Below are 19,378 nucleotides of genomic sequence, written 5' to 3' on the forward strand. Positions count from 1 at the left end.
TGGATGCTTCATGGTGAAACAAGAGGCTTCAGGAAATATGTAACTTTGAGGAGGTTGGAATGCAGCAGGTAGTGGTTGGATAGATTTTTATGTTGCTGCACCTTAAAAAACTGACAGTGACGGTGAGAGTGTGTTGGGTAGGCAGTGGGGAGGGAGGGAGGGGGGAGTTACTTGGCTTTGGGTTTCTTCTGCAGGAACTGGAAAGGAGAGACTTCTTTGAGATGCGAGGGTCAGACAGGGCTAATTAGACTGCAGCGGCCCCTCAAATTTCTGCCCTGGGATATTAATGAAGTGATCCATAGGAAAGCAGCTGCTCACCACTCAAACCCCCACCACCACCGCCGCACTACCCTTCCCACCTCAACAACCCACTGCAACCTCCATTCCCCTGGCCCCCCTGCCGCTCTGCGACTCTACCTAGGAAGGGAAGCGCTGTGCCAGGGGAGAGAGTGTGACAGATTCCGATCGATGGCACTGGAGCAGGAGGCGGATGAACAGAGGGGTGGGCTGTGCAGCTGTGCGTGTGTCGCCATGCCAGGAGAGGGTGACAACAGCCTGGCTTTGTGTCCTTCATCAACCGAAAAAAATAATGTTTCCACAGGAGTGAGCACAATGGTTTGAGGAATGGTTGTCTTGTCTCCATATTTTAACTAGTCCAGCCTTCCTGTGGCGTGTCTGAGCCTTGCTGTCATGAGTAACTACTGAGGAAAGCTTATTAGAGTCTACACCGGTAGATGTACTCACAAGCCACCATCACTGTTCCGTCCTTTTGTTCCATGTACACACAGTAAATGTCACACTGACAAAAGTATGTGTCTTTCACATATCCATGGAAAAACATGGTGAGACATTTTGAATATCAGAGAGAAACTTTCAGGAAAGATAAAATAAATAAATTGCCTCCCTTCATACAATATGAGCCTCAAATTCAATCGGCACAAACCTTTTGAGACAGAGAATAAACAGACTGACAGTCAGTCTAATTTGGAAAAAAATCCACACCTATAAGCTCATAAGGTCACGTCAGTCTGTGGGTACAAATCAAAATACAAAGCTCTGATCCTAATATCACACAGATGTCAAGGATGTCAATGTCATAAGAAGAGAAAAGGATGTTAAGAGTCAAAGATGTTTAACTTGTGAGTGAAATGTGGAACATTTTTAAGCTTTTTGAGTCTAACTTGTGAAGATGAACACAAATCTAGGATGGCCACACTGTTATTCCTTTCTTTACAATGTTTTAGCTTACCTGTCAAATATTACCTGTCAAAACCATCATATCACTGTTGCAGTCTGAGTCCTCTCACTTATCAAACTCAAGCGTTTCTTGGACAGTACACTAAATAAGCAAAGGTTGCCCTGAGTTGAGCCTCTCAGGCAGTACTTCCTTTCAGAAGCTGTGTTGCCTAACCGAGCGAACAGCTTGGCAGTTAGAGCGGCAAGAGAGGTTTATTTCAGGGTGACATAGTCCCTATATGGGGAGCGAAACAACCGATGATAAAACAAATAATTAACACATTGCATTGATGCAATTCCTCAGCCTTATTAATGATATGATTGGTGTCAACTAAGATTTGCTGTTGGAGAAAATAAAAACAGGCTAAAAACTCACAACAGTTGTTGCATCTTTCGTTAAGCTGAAATACGTTCATTTGCATTCTTCATTTCCATCATCACTGATACTGATTTCAGTTGACATCAGCACACTAGAACATTTTATTTTTCACTGAAACAAGTGTCCTTGAATAAGGTGCGTTGTGTTAATATTCCCAGAGTGGAGTTTTCACCGAAAGGCAGAGGCATCATTTAGCTGTCGCAGGCTGAGGTCTTCTGAGATGCATTTGGCAGAGTGAAATCTCTGCTTGAACAGCTTATTCTGCACACATGAAGTGTGACTGCACGGCGACCAGAGACAGAGCTGAAGGCCAGTAGGCCAGTGTGAATGAGAGCACCTCTGCAATTGAAGGTGAGTTGTTGTTGAGAGGTCACTGTATGAATACTCAGTCACATGTACTGAATCAATGAGTCCTTCACGACCACACTGACGGAAATGAAAAATGGATATGTAAAAAATAAACTCCAATATATCTGTGGAAAAAATATGTAACTTTTGAATTCTAAATGTTTTAAAAGCAATGCAGATGTTGTTGTTGCACATGGCTGCAAAAACATGTATTCTTCCCACGTCTCATGACAAAATGCTGGTGTCAGAGCAGAAAACAGTGGTGGATAAGCCTGCTACTGTGAACAATATGAGCGTTTTAATCATGCTGCTGAGCACCAGTCTGTGGGTAAACAATTGCCAGTAGCATCTCGTAATGACACATTTTGCAGATGTCATGTTCAGCCTTCCAAGAGGCACCCCCATTAAAGCAGGGTGCCACATTGTGACCCCTTTCTCCCTTTCATCTTCACACCTCTTAATGAACAGTCACACTCGCTGAACTTTTTTTTACTCTTGATTGATTATTACCTTTCCTTTGGCTTCTGATGGAATCAGCTGTTTGGGCAGTGAAGGCAAATCCCTGAGTTAACCCTCGGTTGGCTTTGATTTCCTGGTATACAGTGCTGTGTCGCGGTTCATGAGTAATTGAACACTATTGATTCGAAGGTCCAGGGGTGACAATAATGAGGTCACATATCAGGCGGCAGCAAACACAGGCTGCGATGACACACACACACACACATACAAACACAGACACACACACACACACACTCCATGATAGCATCACTATCCACTGTCTTTGGCAGCACTTGCTTTTGCTCTCCTTATCTACCTTGCTGTCAATACAGACAACCCTCTGCTACACTGGGGGCATGAGGCAGTATTGACATTCAGCTCAAACCCACAGCCCTGAGTGGAGTCCAGGGTGTTGCACATGAATTATGCATGTCTTGACGCCAGGGTGCTGAGCAACACCAGTACCATCATAATTGAAACAATTGAAAAGACAATACCAGATGGGTCAATAATTAGACAGCAGGAGGGGGAAACTTGATCCGGACGCTTCCCTGCCTGCCCTGCCAACCTAAGCACCGCGCACATGGAAGGGACCTTTACCGACACGTCCTGGTCCCCTACAGTGCACTGCCACGTGCTGCATAACATGCGGAATTGTGTGTGTATGTGTACCTAATTATTCTGAAAGGGAAATCGCAAACTTTCAAAGTGAGATCAAATCTCGGGCAATGTTGCAGAAGCGGCTTGTTTCCAATTCAATATTCTATGGTTAGGACTTGTAAAAGTTCCTGGAAGTGCAGTTTGTCGAAAAACCTTGTCGCCTTGGATAGCTCTCTGACATTATTCATTGGTGTCTCTTGGTCTGCGGAAAACAGAGGCAGGTGACTGATCCTCCACTCCAGCCCTGCACTTTTATAAATCCATACTGAAGGCTCCCAGCAGATCCATTACACTCACTGGTCTCCTGGCCAGAGCTACGACTCAAGGTGATCATCATAAAACTACTTGCCGCAGAGACGTTTCTCACCTTGCAATGCCTTCAAAACAACCCGGGAAACAGAGGCAGCCAAATGTCATCAAAACATATGAGCCAACATGTCATTGTTTACTGCCACCCATAGTCAGTTTAAAGTACTTGCTAAATAAATATATGATATATGTGATTACATATAGAAACAATTACATGTTTAATTGCTGCAGGCATGGAAGCAATTTTGAAACTATATTCTCCATTTTCCCTTGAGTGCGATTGAACAGACTACTTCTTTCTGAAGATAATTTAATATTACTGGATATAAAATCAACTTTATTTTAAATAGTAACAATAAAGTATGATGAGTCTACAGTAAAACCTCCTCATCATGACTGATTAGTTTGCCCATGTGGTGTTTTGTTGTAAAGGTGCATCAAATTATCATAGAGGGCAATTACTTAATTAACCCAACTCAAAACCAAACTGCTTCAAGACATAAAGCTACACAGATGTCAATGATGGTTTTATTCAGTGTGGTGCGAACAACAAAAGGAATTAATTAAACGTTAGAAATTCAAACAGCCACGAGCCATAAAGTCTACACACAAGTATACAAACTTTAATTTCCTGAAAACATATTGATCGAGACAGCACTTAAACCAAGGTGCATTCAAATCTGGGAACCACCCCCACCCCAACCCATAATGTTATCAAAAAGAAGTTTATTCGCCTTTTTATTGAGACTCATTTCCGTGTTTCTCAAAAGCGGTGCCCCTGAAAGCACAAATAGGCTCCTGTGTATTGGTCCTATTTCCCATTAGGGTTTATAGGGAGCCATATGCACTTTTATGGGAAGGTTAATGGTTAAGGGCCTCAGCGCAGGCCTAAATCCACAGCATTAAACCCAAGAATGACAACCTGGGATATACACACAGGTCACATGACAGTATTTAAGAATGCAGAATCTACTTAACTAACTGGCTACCAATGTATCCATCCCCTCTGCAGAGGGATTCTGGGAAGTGAGGAGAAAAAAGAGAAGACAAAACCTGTCAAAGCTTACAATCTTAAAAGCCTAATGAGCGGAAGTAACCATAGCAATTTAGTGAAAAGAACATCAAAGACTAGGGAGCAACTATTTAGGCAGCCAGTATTCATGCATAATTAGCTGTGAAAATGGCACTACAGGAGTCTGTTACTCCCCATTCTTAATTAGTTTTTATCCTTGTCCTGGATGAGAGGTAAGCAAAGCCATCAGATTAAAACTTTGCTTTTCTTCCTAGAACAACAACACTGTCAACATTGGAGACATGCAAGTGTTACACAATAAACGGTGCACTATTGTCCCTGGGGAGTGAGTGGCAGTGTTCTGCATTGGTCTTAGTCACAGTATCAGGAAGCCTGCAGCCCTCATTAACACCATTACGCTGTTGTTGTAGTACAACAGTCAGTCTCTAAAATAGAGCATATAATTACATTTGATTAAAGACAGCTAGATGTTAAGAGGGATCGGTCTAAGTATTCCATAGAAAAAAGTTCCTCAGCTCATAAGAAAGATAATGCAGCCTCACTCTGCATCAGCTTTTACTGAATATACTGTCGACTTCATGCTCCCTCACTCATGACGTTTGTGAAAGACCTCACTATTGATCAATTTAAAGATCGAATTGCCCCTGTCGGGCTATAAATAGTGGCAAAAATGTCAAATAAAAATGGAAGGTCTCTTTGAGGTCAAATTTTTCTAATTTGACATAATGAACACAGGCTGATGAACACACAATAGAGCCAAGAATATGTTTTGGTGATTTTGGGGAGCTCAGCTGTTTAAGTAAAGTAAGGTATTTCATTTATGTTTAGAATATACATTTACTAAAAATAGATTCAAAGACACATAATGACATCAAGAAAACTATAGGGCAATGTTAGAACACATAAAATAAAAAGTTTTTATAACCACACTTTGCTGAAACCTCATTTTTTCTCTCTAATTGTCATATATTGGGGCGACTATGGGTCAGTGGTTAGCATGCCCGTCTTTCAATCAAGGGGTTGGCAGTTCAATCCCTGCCCTAGTCGATGTGTCCTTGAGCAAGACACTTAACCCTGCATTGCTCCCCGTAGCTGTGTCTACGGTGTATAATGTAAAGTGTCTTTGAGTATCTTGAAAAGCACTATATAAATTAAATGGATTATTATTATATTCAACTGCATTGCACTTGTAAATACTCAGCATTTTCTGGGAAGACTCCTTTCAGAAACCCTAAAATCCTTCAGCTGATGATGCAATCTTGGCCAGCAGGAAGAAAGACCCATGTTATTCAATGTCTAGACCAAAATAAAACTGTGAGACTTTGCAATGTGGGAGACTAAGGTTAACATTCTAATTCAAAACAAGAGAAATGATCTCGAAAAAAATGATCCTCCTGAGTTTCTCAGACTCAGACACTCAAGCAAAGTATAAAAAGACTGCTATTGTTTCTGGTGGGTTTCTCTCCCTGTTGTCTCCCTGTGTGTTTCTACTACATGTTCTATCTAGATGACACATATTGGTACCCCCTACTTCTTATTGGACTATGGCTGCACCACTATGCATTGTGGGATCTGGGGAAATTGTTGTGGCCCTTTAATCTGCTGAGGTAACGTTACACATACATACATTTTTAAAAAGATTCTGTGATCCCCAAACATTTAATTAGAATGCCTCCTGTTACTGTATCATGAACAAAATACAACATTAAATCGAAATTTAAAAAGCGCAATAGACTTTGGCAGCCGCAACACTTCAATAGTGACGGTTCTTTTTCTAACTTTGTTCGGTGTTTCACTATGGGAATCGCCTCGGCGTGACCAACGAAGGAAGCTCCAATGACACTGTGTGTGTGTGTGTGTGTGTGTGTGTGTGTGTGTGTGTGTGTGTGTGTGTGTGTGTGTGTGTGTAAATGTGCCACCAATGGGTGATGAACCCTTTATAACGACAGCCTTGATTAGACCAGGCTTACACATGGACAGATGGGAAGGCAGGACTGCATTAGAGCTGCTCCCACATTCCACTTCAAACCTGACCTTGTAGTGGTCCCACTTCATCTGCCACCCAACATGCCCCCTCCTGATGCATCACTGTCATTCTGGGGCTCCGACGTCCCTTTGCTGACGCCCGATATCAGTTAAACAACCAACCCGCCACTCTTCACCCCATTACTCCAAAGGCTTCTTACCTCTTATTTTCAGACGTTTTTTGGGGTGAGACCACCACCCTTTCTTCCTGCTCGTGTTTACCCGATCAGTCAAGATGCCCCCCCCCCCCCCCAACCCCTTCTTCTAGTTTCCTAGTGATGAATGACCGTTGGCCGTCTCACTGACAGCTAGGCAGCTGATGCCACATAATTACAGTATAACCATTTAGGCAAAATTACCAAATTACTCCAGTCCTCAAGAGGCCTGGAAGACTGACAGGCCAGCCAACAAAGGAAACACAAATATCTGAAAAGAGAAGGACATGGGGGACTACTTGGGCCTTTACAGAGCAGCAGTGAAATTAGGTTTGTTCTGTTCCTTGAGAGTGCACTCATTACAACCAATGAGAAGCCAGAGAGCCAGTTGATTAGGCTGAAGAAGCAGAGGCACTTCTTCTCTCATAGATCATGCAAAAAAAACAACATCTGCCTCTCCTTGATATCCAATCTTCCTTTTCATACTCTATTTATTCTATCATTAATTCATCTTGACATTTTGGAGATTATAATCGCAAACAGCTTCAACTTTCATCGTAACAGCAAGGTCTGACCATAATCGTTCATGGATCAAAGGTTTGAAATAGTTCATCTGAGACATTTAGCTCCTTTCTCCTTGATTTAATTATTTGTTTGATTTGATTTGCAGATTGAATACTAAAGATGCATGATTATCTTTAAACACAGTACTTCCACATTTACAAAGTACAACTTTTACATTTAAAACTAATAACAATTAATACCTTACTAACTGACAAACAGACTGAGTGAATGAGGTACCAGACAAAATAACCAAAACTGTCTGAGAAAGTCAGAGGTAGACCCGGTGCACGGGAAATGGAGTGTGCATGAAGTGATGAAGTGACATTTATGATGTGAGTGCTAACAGTCAGCAGTGGAGAAGATGTTGACTTAGCACTGTGTCTGGTTGGAGCTGTGATGGCCACCAGGGTTGAGTTAAGCCCCAATAATGTATCTGCTGCAACAAAGGACGTCTTTCACTCTAGCCTTGAATCCAAAATGAGCCAAAAGAAAGCACCTTGAAACAGTCACACAGCGTCCAGTTGATCCATTATGTGGAGATAAAGTACAGTCTGTTCAGCCGTCTGCCATGTTAGTCGTTTCCCTTGTGAAAGACAAGGCTAACAATGTTTAACAATGCACTGCTGTTATTTGTTATTTTTATATTTCAGCTTTTAAGGAGTCAACGAACCACTGGAATTATGGGAACTTTTAAAAACTCAGTGGATAACGTGTTTAAAAATAAATGCTTGTCAACCTAAAAACAAGGTGTCCTGATAGTTCCTAAAATAATGAATATTGAAAGTATGAGAGCAAAAAGTTGTAAAAGACCTCCATCTGAAAGACACATTCAGAGCATTAACACAATGACGTCCAAACGTGAAGCAATACCATGAAACATCGTGGACAAAGCTGCTCCCCAATAACACTAATTTCTTTCTTGTAAAAAGAAAACAAGTTGAACAAATAATGTGGCCCTCTGACAGCCCCGCTGTATGTGATGAGACAGACACTGCTTTGATAAACATGCTCAGCAGAATGATAATGTTCCAGGGGGAAATTTAATCTGAATGGGCTCCATGTCATTACTAATAGTGGGAACTTTGCTGTGATGTATCTGTGTTTGCTGAGTGCAGAGAGAGGGAACAGGTCTCCCAGATTAAATAGGGCATGCATGGGAAAGATGCCTCACGCTATCGGGGAGAAAAATGTATCACAGAATGATAATTAGTATTATTAGCACAGGTGCAGTTACAGTAAACACCAGAGACTCCTATTTTGTCCTGAAAGGGAGCAACAGATAAAGAAAGAGGTGAACTGAACTGGGGTGCGTCTCCCAAAGGTGTTTTGTCTAACTATGGTATACAAATCCCGTCTCTTGGAATATGCATAGTATATATTGTACTTTCAAAGGAAAATACAAATATAATCTAAATCTGTTTCTCCTTTATTAGAGCACAAACCATGGACAATAACAGGAAAGGAACAACTCTATCAATCCATAAATCTGTCTATCTGGGGACACAAACTGAGTTTAGGGACCTCTCATTGGAACTGCATTGCTGCAAAATGTACAATGTTACCGATTCGCAGTGTGGACAAGGTTAAGCAGAGAGTCCTGATGTTATTAAAGGAAGCACATCCAATAGTAGTGACAGCATATGGATTCACTGGCTACAAGAGGCCAGCCGGTCTGTGTGGCAGCAGCAAGCAACAAATACATAAATGTCAGAGCTTTGTGTTGTTCTATTGAAGCTGGAGTGCACGTTGGAGAAGTACCCGGTCATTGTAGAGACAGAGAGCCGGCTGAGTGTGCTCAAAACAGTCAGCATCCAGTTTCAGATTAGAGAGAAATCAAAGGTCTGCCAGCTTCTCGATGCTGCATGGATAAGGTTGTGTCTCCACACTATCGCAGAGGGCTGGATGGAGGCAACACTCCAGAGGCTGAAATGTATAACCTAACTGATAAGTCAGAGAGAAAAACACTTTCTCCCAATGAGCACGATTTCTCTGGGGGGACCAGTTAGCTAAATAGTAGACCAAAATATTTCTCTGCTCAATGAGATTAGACAAATGTAAGAGATACAAATGAATATAGTATTCGTTGAGCAGATGCTGTAGAAATTGTTGCATACATGTCAAATTAAAGCTGATTCTTCTGCATAAGTGTATGGTTGAAGATGAAGAAACTATTTTCCATATATAATTAACAAAGACTAAAATCAAAAAAGAGGCAACAGTTTTGACATGATAAACAACATGTTGGCCCTTCTTTCTTTTATCCAAATGTGATTTATTATTTAAAGCATATACTTAGAGCTCAAAGAATAACGGGGAGCAAAACAATAAACAGTAAATGTTTTGAACTGTCAATCTAAAATAGCCCTAGGAATGAAAACAAAACTGCGTAAAAGATTGCAGATGAAGCTGGGGAGTGAACACAGCCGTAGTCTCTTGGAAAGTTCCTTGGGGACATTAACTTTTTCAAACAGACCTCTAGTTTGAACTCCAAATATCTTCTCGCTCCACTGCGACAGGTGGGGCTGAAATGTGCAAGTGCAGATTAACCTGCGAGGTCTATGCTAAATGTTATTAGTGTGGAACTGTGGACCAGCATAACAATGAAAAGATTCAGCCTATTGTGGAGCGCAGTCACTGAAGATCACCCTCAGATGTGGCACACTTTTAAAATTACAAAAACACACACAGAGACAGTTAATACAGTTTTACGACAGTATAAACAGCATGCTCATTGAAGATACATAGCACAGCTTTGCTGTTCACTTGTATTTTATTTATAGAAGGGTATTTTCATGAATTTATTCTCATTTGGCTTCTGACACCAGTTCTTAAACCACCATTTGTTTGCAGCAGATGTAATCTGCATTTAATCTTCATAAATGATTTGGTATTTAATGGTGCTTTTTGATTAGAAGATACAATAAGGACAAATTCAGTGTATATAATCAGAGCTGTGTTTAGTATCATCCCAATACAAACGTTTCTAATCCACCAAATCTATGTTGATATTTCGGATGATTATGAAAAAGATACTTAAGAATCTTCTTTCTGCTTTTCAGAAAAATATTGGATGCAGTGCGATCATACTATCACCATCCTCAGTGGCCACTTTCCTTGTTTCTTAAATGTGTTCTTATACCCTGAAAACACAAACTAAGTACCAGAGCCAGCATACTGGACAGTTCTCAACTCATTCATCATGGCATCAGGTGACGGTTACAAAGATGGCTTTTTGAACTATTCAATATCTATTTACCACACACAGCAGTGCTAATGCGTTTCACAACACTTTAAAAATGCAAATGTTCACAGGTGACTTAATGACGTCTGTATAGGCAAAGGACAAGAATACAGGCACACGGAATAATGAACACAATTACAACGATTTCAGCTGTTGAAGTGGCCCAAAACAACTGCAGGTGGAAAAGAGACAAGATGCAACAACAGTTGCCATTCTGACTATCAAAAGGAGTACAATACACACCGTTTCTATTAATTTTCAACTTTCAAATGATCTTATTTTTTATTTTGACAGCTGAAGTGGACCAAGCTTATCTATTATTCATCTTTGCAGCCCAGTCTATGGCCTCCTTTACTATTTACTGTGATTTCCACTCACTGCAATAATCTGGCCATCTAAACTTAAAATGTTAGGCATAGGCACTTAAAATGAAATACTAACAACGGCGCAATTATGGACAATGTTGCAACACATGCTCTGGTAGTAGAGTCATAAATATGTGACATAGCTTGTTACACTTGACATCATATTTTCATTTGATCATTAATCTATGAACAAATGAGTAACTTGTCTAACATTAGGGCAAATAGACAATTTTCCTGTCATATTGATGCAACAGACCGCTGTTTTTTGGATTATTTCCGCTATGGTAGGTGGGTAATTACTGTCATTGATTAATAATCCTTGGCCAGCCCCCATAATAATCAGTCCCACATGTGCTTGGCCCTCTTAAAGGAAAGGCTCATTTGCCACTGGGATTCACAGTCTAAACTGCTTAGTGGGATATAATGGAGAGCAATTTTCTTGTCTTGCAAGAAAAGAAAAAAATAGATGAGGTGGGTAAGCCTGGTCATTTTCCATTGCCTCAGCACATCAAATCTCCAAACAAGGACAACTTTGATTTCAGATCAACTGCTGTTCTCTCTGCGGGCAATAAGTAGTTTTCCAGAACACAAGGAAGCATTTTATTGCTTTTCCAGTTATTTGAGTTATTATGTTCAAACCGCAATATCTCCATTTCTTAGAAAAAAATAACTAAATTGACCAGCGTAATCTTTTGTTGAATGAAATATAATAGACAGTGGGGGATATCTTCAAATAACGCTTAAGACTCCATAAATGCTGTGAGATCAACAGAAATGGGTAAATTCATTATTTTTATTTCTATGCATTGTTGGCAAAGTCATGATATGACTGCTGGGGGTTCAGCACGCAGCCAAGCCCAAATCCCTAAAAATGTAATTAAAAGCAAAGTGATTTACAGTTTGTTCTGCATTATTCAGGGTTTAGATTTCCTTATTTTCAATTATATGCAGTGGGCTGGATTTCAGAGAAGCGGCCCCCAAAGAAGAATGCAATCCTCTTGTGAGATTATGTGTTTATATAAAATTGTAAAAGTAGCCTAATTTTCAGGCAAAACTGGGAAGAGAATGCCCAAATTGGAAACACTTGGCATTGCCAAGATGTAGACGATAAATGGTCCATCTGTCTGTACTCTTCTCACTCTTTGAGGCGTAGACGTACCTCCGTCTGCAGGTATGCATCAGCAATGAGAGTCTGAGTCCACATGTGGAAGCGAAGGTCTGGAGGCACGCTTTCAATATATGTTTGAGATGCAGGAACAACAAATATATTATAATAAGCTTGTCAAAAATGAATGAAGATAGTTGTACTCAGAGTAAAATCCAAGTGTGTGTGTGGTCACTTGTGTTGGATGGCAATTAAGAGATAACATTTCTTGGACAAGACCTAATTGGTCTACAAGTTCTATTTGTCAATTGAGTGTCATTTTAACAATTTAAAAGTCTTTGCATTTGACATCTGACAGCCTATAAAAATCCATCTATGAAAGCGCTAACAGGCCAAACACCCACTATGACCATAATAATATTCAACTAGTTTGACAGACAAGACAATGAGAAGTGAAAACCAACTCCACCAACAAATATCAATGAAGTTCTCAATCGAGCTGATTTGTCAATGTTCTGTTAATGAGTAGAATGTAGCTTTTAATAGCTTATAAATGACGCTATGTTTAAATCGTTTCAAAAGCCACCTCTGTGAATTATGCTGAGCAGATCCATCTGCTCTGAGTAATCTCAAAAGGCTGAAATTAATCATTTGATTATACAAATATTACAATCATTTCATGGACATTTTAACAGTTTTATAAATTTAGTTTTAGCCACAGCAACGGGTGATTATATTAAATAAAATTTCAATTAAACTACTACACTTTGCCATTTCAATGCAGACTTTTATCCTTTCTTGCTACGCTTACATGTAGCATCCATTAATTAAGGGATATTCCGAAATGTGAAAATCTTGTGTTGACATGTTTGTTTTTTGGTGAGCGGGTGGACAGACCATTATTCGAGATGTCATAAACCGAATAGGTTGTTTGCATTTACGGCAGTGTTATAATGTGCGTGTAGGTGGAACAAATAAGTCAGATATTGAAATTAACGGAAGAAGAACAAAATCCAAACTGTGGAGAGACTTTGGGAGGGTGTGAGATCTTTTGTCGGAGCTTAGTGCTCACAAAGAAAAGACAAGCGGTTGTCAGTTTCCAAGCGCAGACGAGAAACAAGAGAGACAACGCTGATGATGACACTGATCAGAGTTGGGAGATAAGAAGATGATACAGGCTGGGAGCAAAGATAGCTCTAATATGAAATAGCATCACGTTCAAAAAACAACTGACTGTTCCTGGTAAAGAACTACACAATCTATAACGATTTATCAGCACAGAGAAGCTGTTTTGCCCAGAGATAATTACACTAACAGTACCCAGTGGCAGTGTGATTGCTCCCAGGTGACATTGCAGGTTATTAAAATGTCATGGTGCACCCTGTTTTGGCACTGCAGACGCTTGAACTGGCTGCCCACAAGACTGACTCACAGTTTATCTGCTCCATTTGTTTGACATCTTTACGACATACCATATTAACACAGCCTAATTTCATCTGGGCCTCAATGTATTCTCTTGGCTGTCTCATGGAAATCCTGCGGGGTTAGGTTAGGACTGCTGGGACGTTGGTCTCGACCGAATTACACCCAGTGACATTTCTTCCATCTTATCATGTTTTCCATTTCAAGTTTGCAAGGGAAGAAGCTTGTGACGAACTTTGGATGTCGTGGCGCACGTTATACTGACAATCATCAAAATCAATGAGCTCAAAAGTTCAATTCTAAGAGGTACATGCCAAATGCAACGCAAACTTGCGTAGACTTGATTACAACATAAATGAAAAAAACAAAGAGTGCAGTGCAATCCCTTTTCTGATCATTTATTGCATGACAGAAAAAATTATGTGATCGGTTAACAAATAAATCAGGGATGAAAAATCAATCAAATTAAGAAACTAATAGGTCCCTTAATGTCTTTGTTTGTGAGTAAATGCCACTCCCATCCAGCAATACAACAAGCACCAATCATATTAATTATCCTCCAAATATCAAGCCTTCCTATTTAATACAAATTAGTTTTCAAAACTAATGAATTATGATTAAAATGTTTTTATTTTGGACATTAAAAGCATCCCAATCTACCATTTTGGAATGGACGCTAATGACCCCAGTCATTAGGTGCAGGTATGCAAAAGTGCATGTGTGTGCATGTTTGTGTGTGTGTAGTTAAATGTGCACTACTTCAAAAAAACTATGACCTCAATTCAAAATATGATGCATGTATACACATGAATCGCAAAATCCTCTGTAAAATCAAACAGCTATGCGAAAACAAGTGATGTTCTGCTTCAGTGAAATGCCTGTGCAGTCCACCAGCTGGTTCAGGAGCCTTGGGTTTGAATAAATTAAGCTATTTTATATTAAAAAAACTATATAGATTAATGCTGGGTTGTACAATGTTTCACTGCTCTAATGTGTACCACTAAATCTTAATGTTCACTAACTGCCAGGTGATGTAGCCCTCAATGGCAGCAGCTTTGATTAGAGAATACTTCTGCAAGGCACCGGAGCACACAACAAACACAAAAACACAAAACATATTAATTAACTGATACTCACATTTAGCAGGAAGATCATAGCCGCAGGTGATCTTGGCATTGCCGGTTTCACAGCAATTTAGTGAGTGGCACTCATCATACAGACAGGACCCCGCTGCTTTGTGTATACAGCCATCCACTGAAACCCAAACAGAAATGCAAAGAGAGGTTAGGCCTGTGAGGAGGAACAAAAGCAGGCACACAACAGATCTCAAGCTAACTGGGCTAAATTGCGTTTTGTGTGCTTAATCATGTCAAAACAAACAAACGTTTACAGGAACAGAACCAAGAAGATGGTGAAAGTTATGTTTAGGATTCCTTAATCTCTAGGTTCTGAAATGATCTTGTTAGCTCCGTGTCTGCTCTCTGTAGGGACTTCTGCTTCGTCTGCTATCGCGAGCTGCCCCCGTTGCTGGTAAATATTGACGAGTTTAGGAATGAAATTAGCTGGGCTAGGATCTAATAACGCCTCCACACACAGTGAAATGAGACTGTTGTTCCTGTAATCCTTCTCCACTGTCAACAACGATATACAGTCAGATCATTAACTGTATTTCTCTTCCCCGGGATAGGAATCTTATATCTGTGCTGATCTCGATGGTGAGCCTGTTATGACTTGGATCTGTGTTCTGATTCTGTTGATGTGTGTGTCCCGGTTCCACGGAGACCCCGGGTGCCCCGCCCCTAAGGTATTAATTTTACCGGGTTAAGGCCGCGATACACTTGATTGATGGCACGTCTTACACGAGGAGGCAGATAGATAGAAATCCACATTATGCGTCTCTGAAAGCCTGACATCCCTCCAAGAGCATGTTATCAATCACACCGAAACATCATAAAATCCTCCTCAAGTTGTCCTGTAGAAATCCTCACAAGCCATTAGAGGATAACAGAGCCAGCAGGAGGAACAGTAGCAATTGGTAAAACAGATGTGTCTTTTCTTAAATTTCTCTAAAGACTTGGCCGATGGAGGGAACGAGTCTCTAGCTTTATCCATCAAAGCTTAAATTGTTGAGAGTTAAGATCACCTAGAGGATAACCACTGTTTACATATTCTGAACTGATATAGAAAGAAGAACTGAGGAACAGATAAAAAAAAATACTGAAAAATCTGAATTCATATTCCTGATAAAAGACAAATGTGACTAATCACTATCTTCATCTCTAATGTAATAATTATTCACGAACAGCGCCAGGACGAAGAAAAGGATGAACATTAGTTATACACTATCTTCAAAAATGTACTTTGCTGCCTATCGTCAACACAGACAAAAGGTCTTTTGATGAGGGATGGTCCTTTTCTGAGCTCCTTTCAATTTCTCAGGGATGAGTCAACGACAACAGCTGGGCGGAAGATTCTCCAGCTCTATCAATCATCTTTAATGGACTGAGGGACAGGCAGCTGACAGAGACGAATCCTGATGGCTTTTCAAAAAAGTAACACGAGTGTGACAATGATGTGGATATGAGGAGGTATCGCTCTGGTGACAATGAAAGCTACTTAACACAACACGGAGCAGATGTAGCGCTGGCTGTAGGCTTGGCATTTGTATAATATTCACTGTGCAAACAAGATTGTCCATGATCATCAGCCATACGTATTTGCATCATAATTGCTTCTTAACATCTCGCAAACATGAATTGCTAAATGGCTGAGCTGAAAGGTCTGGGACTGTAAGCATAGACACGGACAAACTCCTCCGCCTTGGTGGCCTTGTCTTCTTGTTCCGGCACTACACATCTAAATGTGTTCACCTCATGTCACATCTGCACCACCAGTCAGTATTTTCAATAGGCTTCCTATACTTGTTATAATGTGGTCTATGCATGAAAAAGCATTTCAAGTTTAGTTTTTAATGCTTCTATATATATCCTCTAAATAGAGTTTTCCCTCTGCAATGTGATATCGAACATAAAAAAGTGTCCCACGGCACTAACAGAAAGTTCACATGAGGGCTATTATGAAGGCAATTGTGTTCTGTGAGTTGGAGCAATTATTAAACATTTTGCAGCGGCTTCATTCCATGAAAGCATTACACAACTTGTATTTATTCTATGATATTTTGGCCACTAAATTAATGCAAACATGGATAGAAATGTTAAAAAATTGGGACATTGACTTCTCAGTTATGTTATTGGCTGGTCTTGCTGACTCATTTGGATATCTGCACGACAAAGGACTGCTCATTAAATGTGACACATTTAGGTTTGGATTGTTTAGAGGTAGGCACAGAGCCAACATGATATGTGTTATAGTCAATTCATACTTTCTTTCTCCTTCATACTGGGGACTACATGCACATTAAATCTTGTTGTGTTACATGTCATGCCGGCATGAGTGAGTTTGCCTCTTGCCGCCAGTCAGTTTAAACAAAGGTTAGCCGGCTACAACGGTTGCAAGAGCTACGGTACACAAAAGATGGCCTCCACTCCGACCATCATGCTGCATGTTGATTTCAATGTCAGTCCATTTCAATGGTCCAGACGTGTCTGCCAGAGCAAATGAAACATGAACATATATATATATATATACATACATATACACACATATATATGTTCTGCACTATAGTGGTCAAGAAATTAAAAAAAATAAAAAGATGACATATTTACAGAGCGATAGATACAAGGAATAATTGTTTGTATTTATTTATTATAATGCATAGTAATGGCTGTTTTTTTGGAAAACGCATTGGTACAACCTGAAATCAGTCAAGAGCCAGTTCAAGAGCGATGATTTTCTTCATGGTCATATAAGGCCAGCCAAGTTAGGAAAATGTAATAATGCCCTGCTCCAGCTTGCAGTGTTCCCTCAGGAGTCCATTCTCCCCAGACACTTCCTCTCATCACTACCAGGCATGGCTGATCTCTTACCTATGAGCACTTTGGGAACCCAGCCAGCACAAGCATACGGGCTTCTGTGTTTCATCTCAGTAGCTGAAGAGTAAGATTGTAGATAATACTTTTCGCTTCCATTTCACGGCTCCTGTTCATGGTTGCATAAGCTACAGTGAGCATGAAACTCTTTTTCTGATGCCACTGTGCATCTAGTTTCAGCGAGTCTCTACAAGCCTGGAAATCTGCTCATAGTAAATAGAGAACAAGATGCTGAACCGATCTGGCTAATTGACAGAGTCTTGGATGCTACTGCTTTACCAGCTTCATGGAATGGGTGGAGTGTCACAGATGCATAGTGGGTAATATGCATGTTTGCTATATTTAGCGGGGGGGGGGACAGTGACAGAGAGAGGTTTCAAAATGTAGTTTGCAATTTCAAATTCAATTGCACAGTTGGGTTGAGAGGGAATCATAACTGGATTGTGAATACAGTTTTCCATGTCCATTATTTAGGATAGCAGACCTGAGGATTCGTAAGTGTAGATATGACCCACATGCGATTTGGCCATCATTTTTATTTTCTCATTTAAGTGGAATTTCAGCATTATTCCCTGAAGATTTCTACATTATGGATGCCTGCAACATTACCAAGGCAGCCTCAGATTCTCATTAAGTAAGACAGGCGTTTACATTCACTTGAGAAAGGAGGACAAGTCAGCTCACTCTCCTGTCGTTCACAAAGAAAATCCTAAACAATTCTGTATGTTGCATATTGTCTGCTAATTGGAGTTATCTGCTAATTTAATTATCATGTCAACATTATTCAACAAAAATGTTGCTGCAAAATCTCACAGTAATTTCAATGTATCTTGTTATCATGCATATGTCAAGTTCTTATTCGATAGTCCTGAATCGCCATTATGTTTGTTATACTTAGACGCAATAATCATATTCAAATGCTAAACAAATCCTGCTGATGCACCTGCATCACAGCATTGCAAGGTGATCAAAGCGACCTCTCTCTCATCGCCCAGCTTTCAGTCTGAATCACATGACAAGCAGGAGCCTTAATGTGCTCGGTTAGGTGATGCACAACTAGTGGTGCCCAGTGCTATATTTTAACTGCTGTTAAGACTTCTTGAAGGAGGACATTTCATTTAACAGGCTTAATATTCAGACGGCAGCATCTGCTTCTGTCCACCCCACTCCTGGGCTTCCTCGGTCCCCGTTGAAAAATACAACAGTTAGTACCTCATCTATCTCTCTCTCCTTGCAGCCTGCCACTGCTTCAGGCTGGACCGATGGGGGACAAAACATGTATTCATCTTTCTCTGAGTGCGTTGCTCAGAGAAAGCTTCCCGGAGCAGCCACTCCACCAAGTCCGCACGGCTAATGAAGATAACTTTCCGCGGTGGCTGGACGGCATCCCTCTGAACTCATAATGGGAACAAGCAGGGCAAGAGACAGAGGGAGAGCCGTATTGAGAGAGACAAAGGAGATGAGTGTGCGTGCATGTCAGAGTGGGTGTCAGTCTAGAGCGGTTTGAATTAGTTACTCAGCTGTAACCTTGGCTCCCGCCATTGTTGGAGACACCTCTGCCTCGTCCTCTCAAGGCTCTGTTCCCACATGCATTAAGGGACTCAGCAAAGCTCTGCTTACTCTCCCGGGGCATCTCCCAGGCAGCCCGAAAACCAAGGGCTTTCAATCGCTCCCTCAGACACAATGAATACCTGCTCTGCTCTCATTACAATACCCTGCTTTTCAGAAATAGTGTCAGCTGCAATTTTCTCTCCTAATTATTTTCCGCTCCTCTGAGGGTTAGGTTCAGGACTGGAGCCAGAGGAGGCAGCTCGGGCTGTGCGGGAGGGATGAGGGGAGGGGCAGCTGGATTCTACCTGGCTGGAAATGGAGAAGACTGAATATCTGTCCATAATCTAACAGAGGGGAATAGATGGAGGTGGGCCTTCGTGGCCATAACCTGCTGATCCACTGAGATCTCCCATATTCCAACACCTCTTGTGGACAGCTCAGGCGATAGAAACTAAAACTTTTCTCAATGCTCTCTCACACTGGGAGTTACAGTTTCCA

General features: G+C 40.8%; 1 protein-coding gene across 4 annotated transcripts in view; it reads right to left on the bottom strand.

Moving 5' to 3' along the window:
• Positions 1-19,378, bottom strand: part of macrod2 (mono-ADP ribosylhydrolase 2) — a 368,778-nt gene that overhangs the window by 206,150 nt on the left and 143,250 nt on the right. For all 4 annotated transcript variants that reach the window (XM_034551877.1, XM_034551874.1, XM_034551876.1 and 1 more), the window contains exon 5: positions 14,478-14,594. In XM_034551877.1, coding sequence (XP_034407768.1) covers positions 14,478-14,594 — 117 coding nt within the window. The remainder of the gene's footprint in view (positions 1-14,477; positions 14,595-19,378) is intronic.

The sequence above is a fragment of the Cyclopterus lumpus genome, chromosome 15 (assembly GCF_009769545.1).
Source record: "Cyclopterus lumpus isolate fCycLum1 chromosome 15, fCycLum1.pri, whole genome shotgun sequence".
NCBI lineage: Eukaryota > Metazoa > Chordata > Actinopteri > Perciformes > Cyclopteridae > Cyclopterus > Cyclopterus lumpus.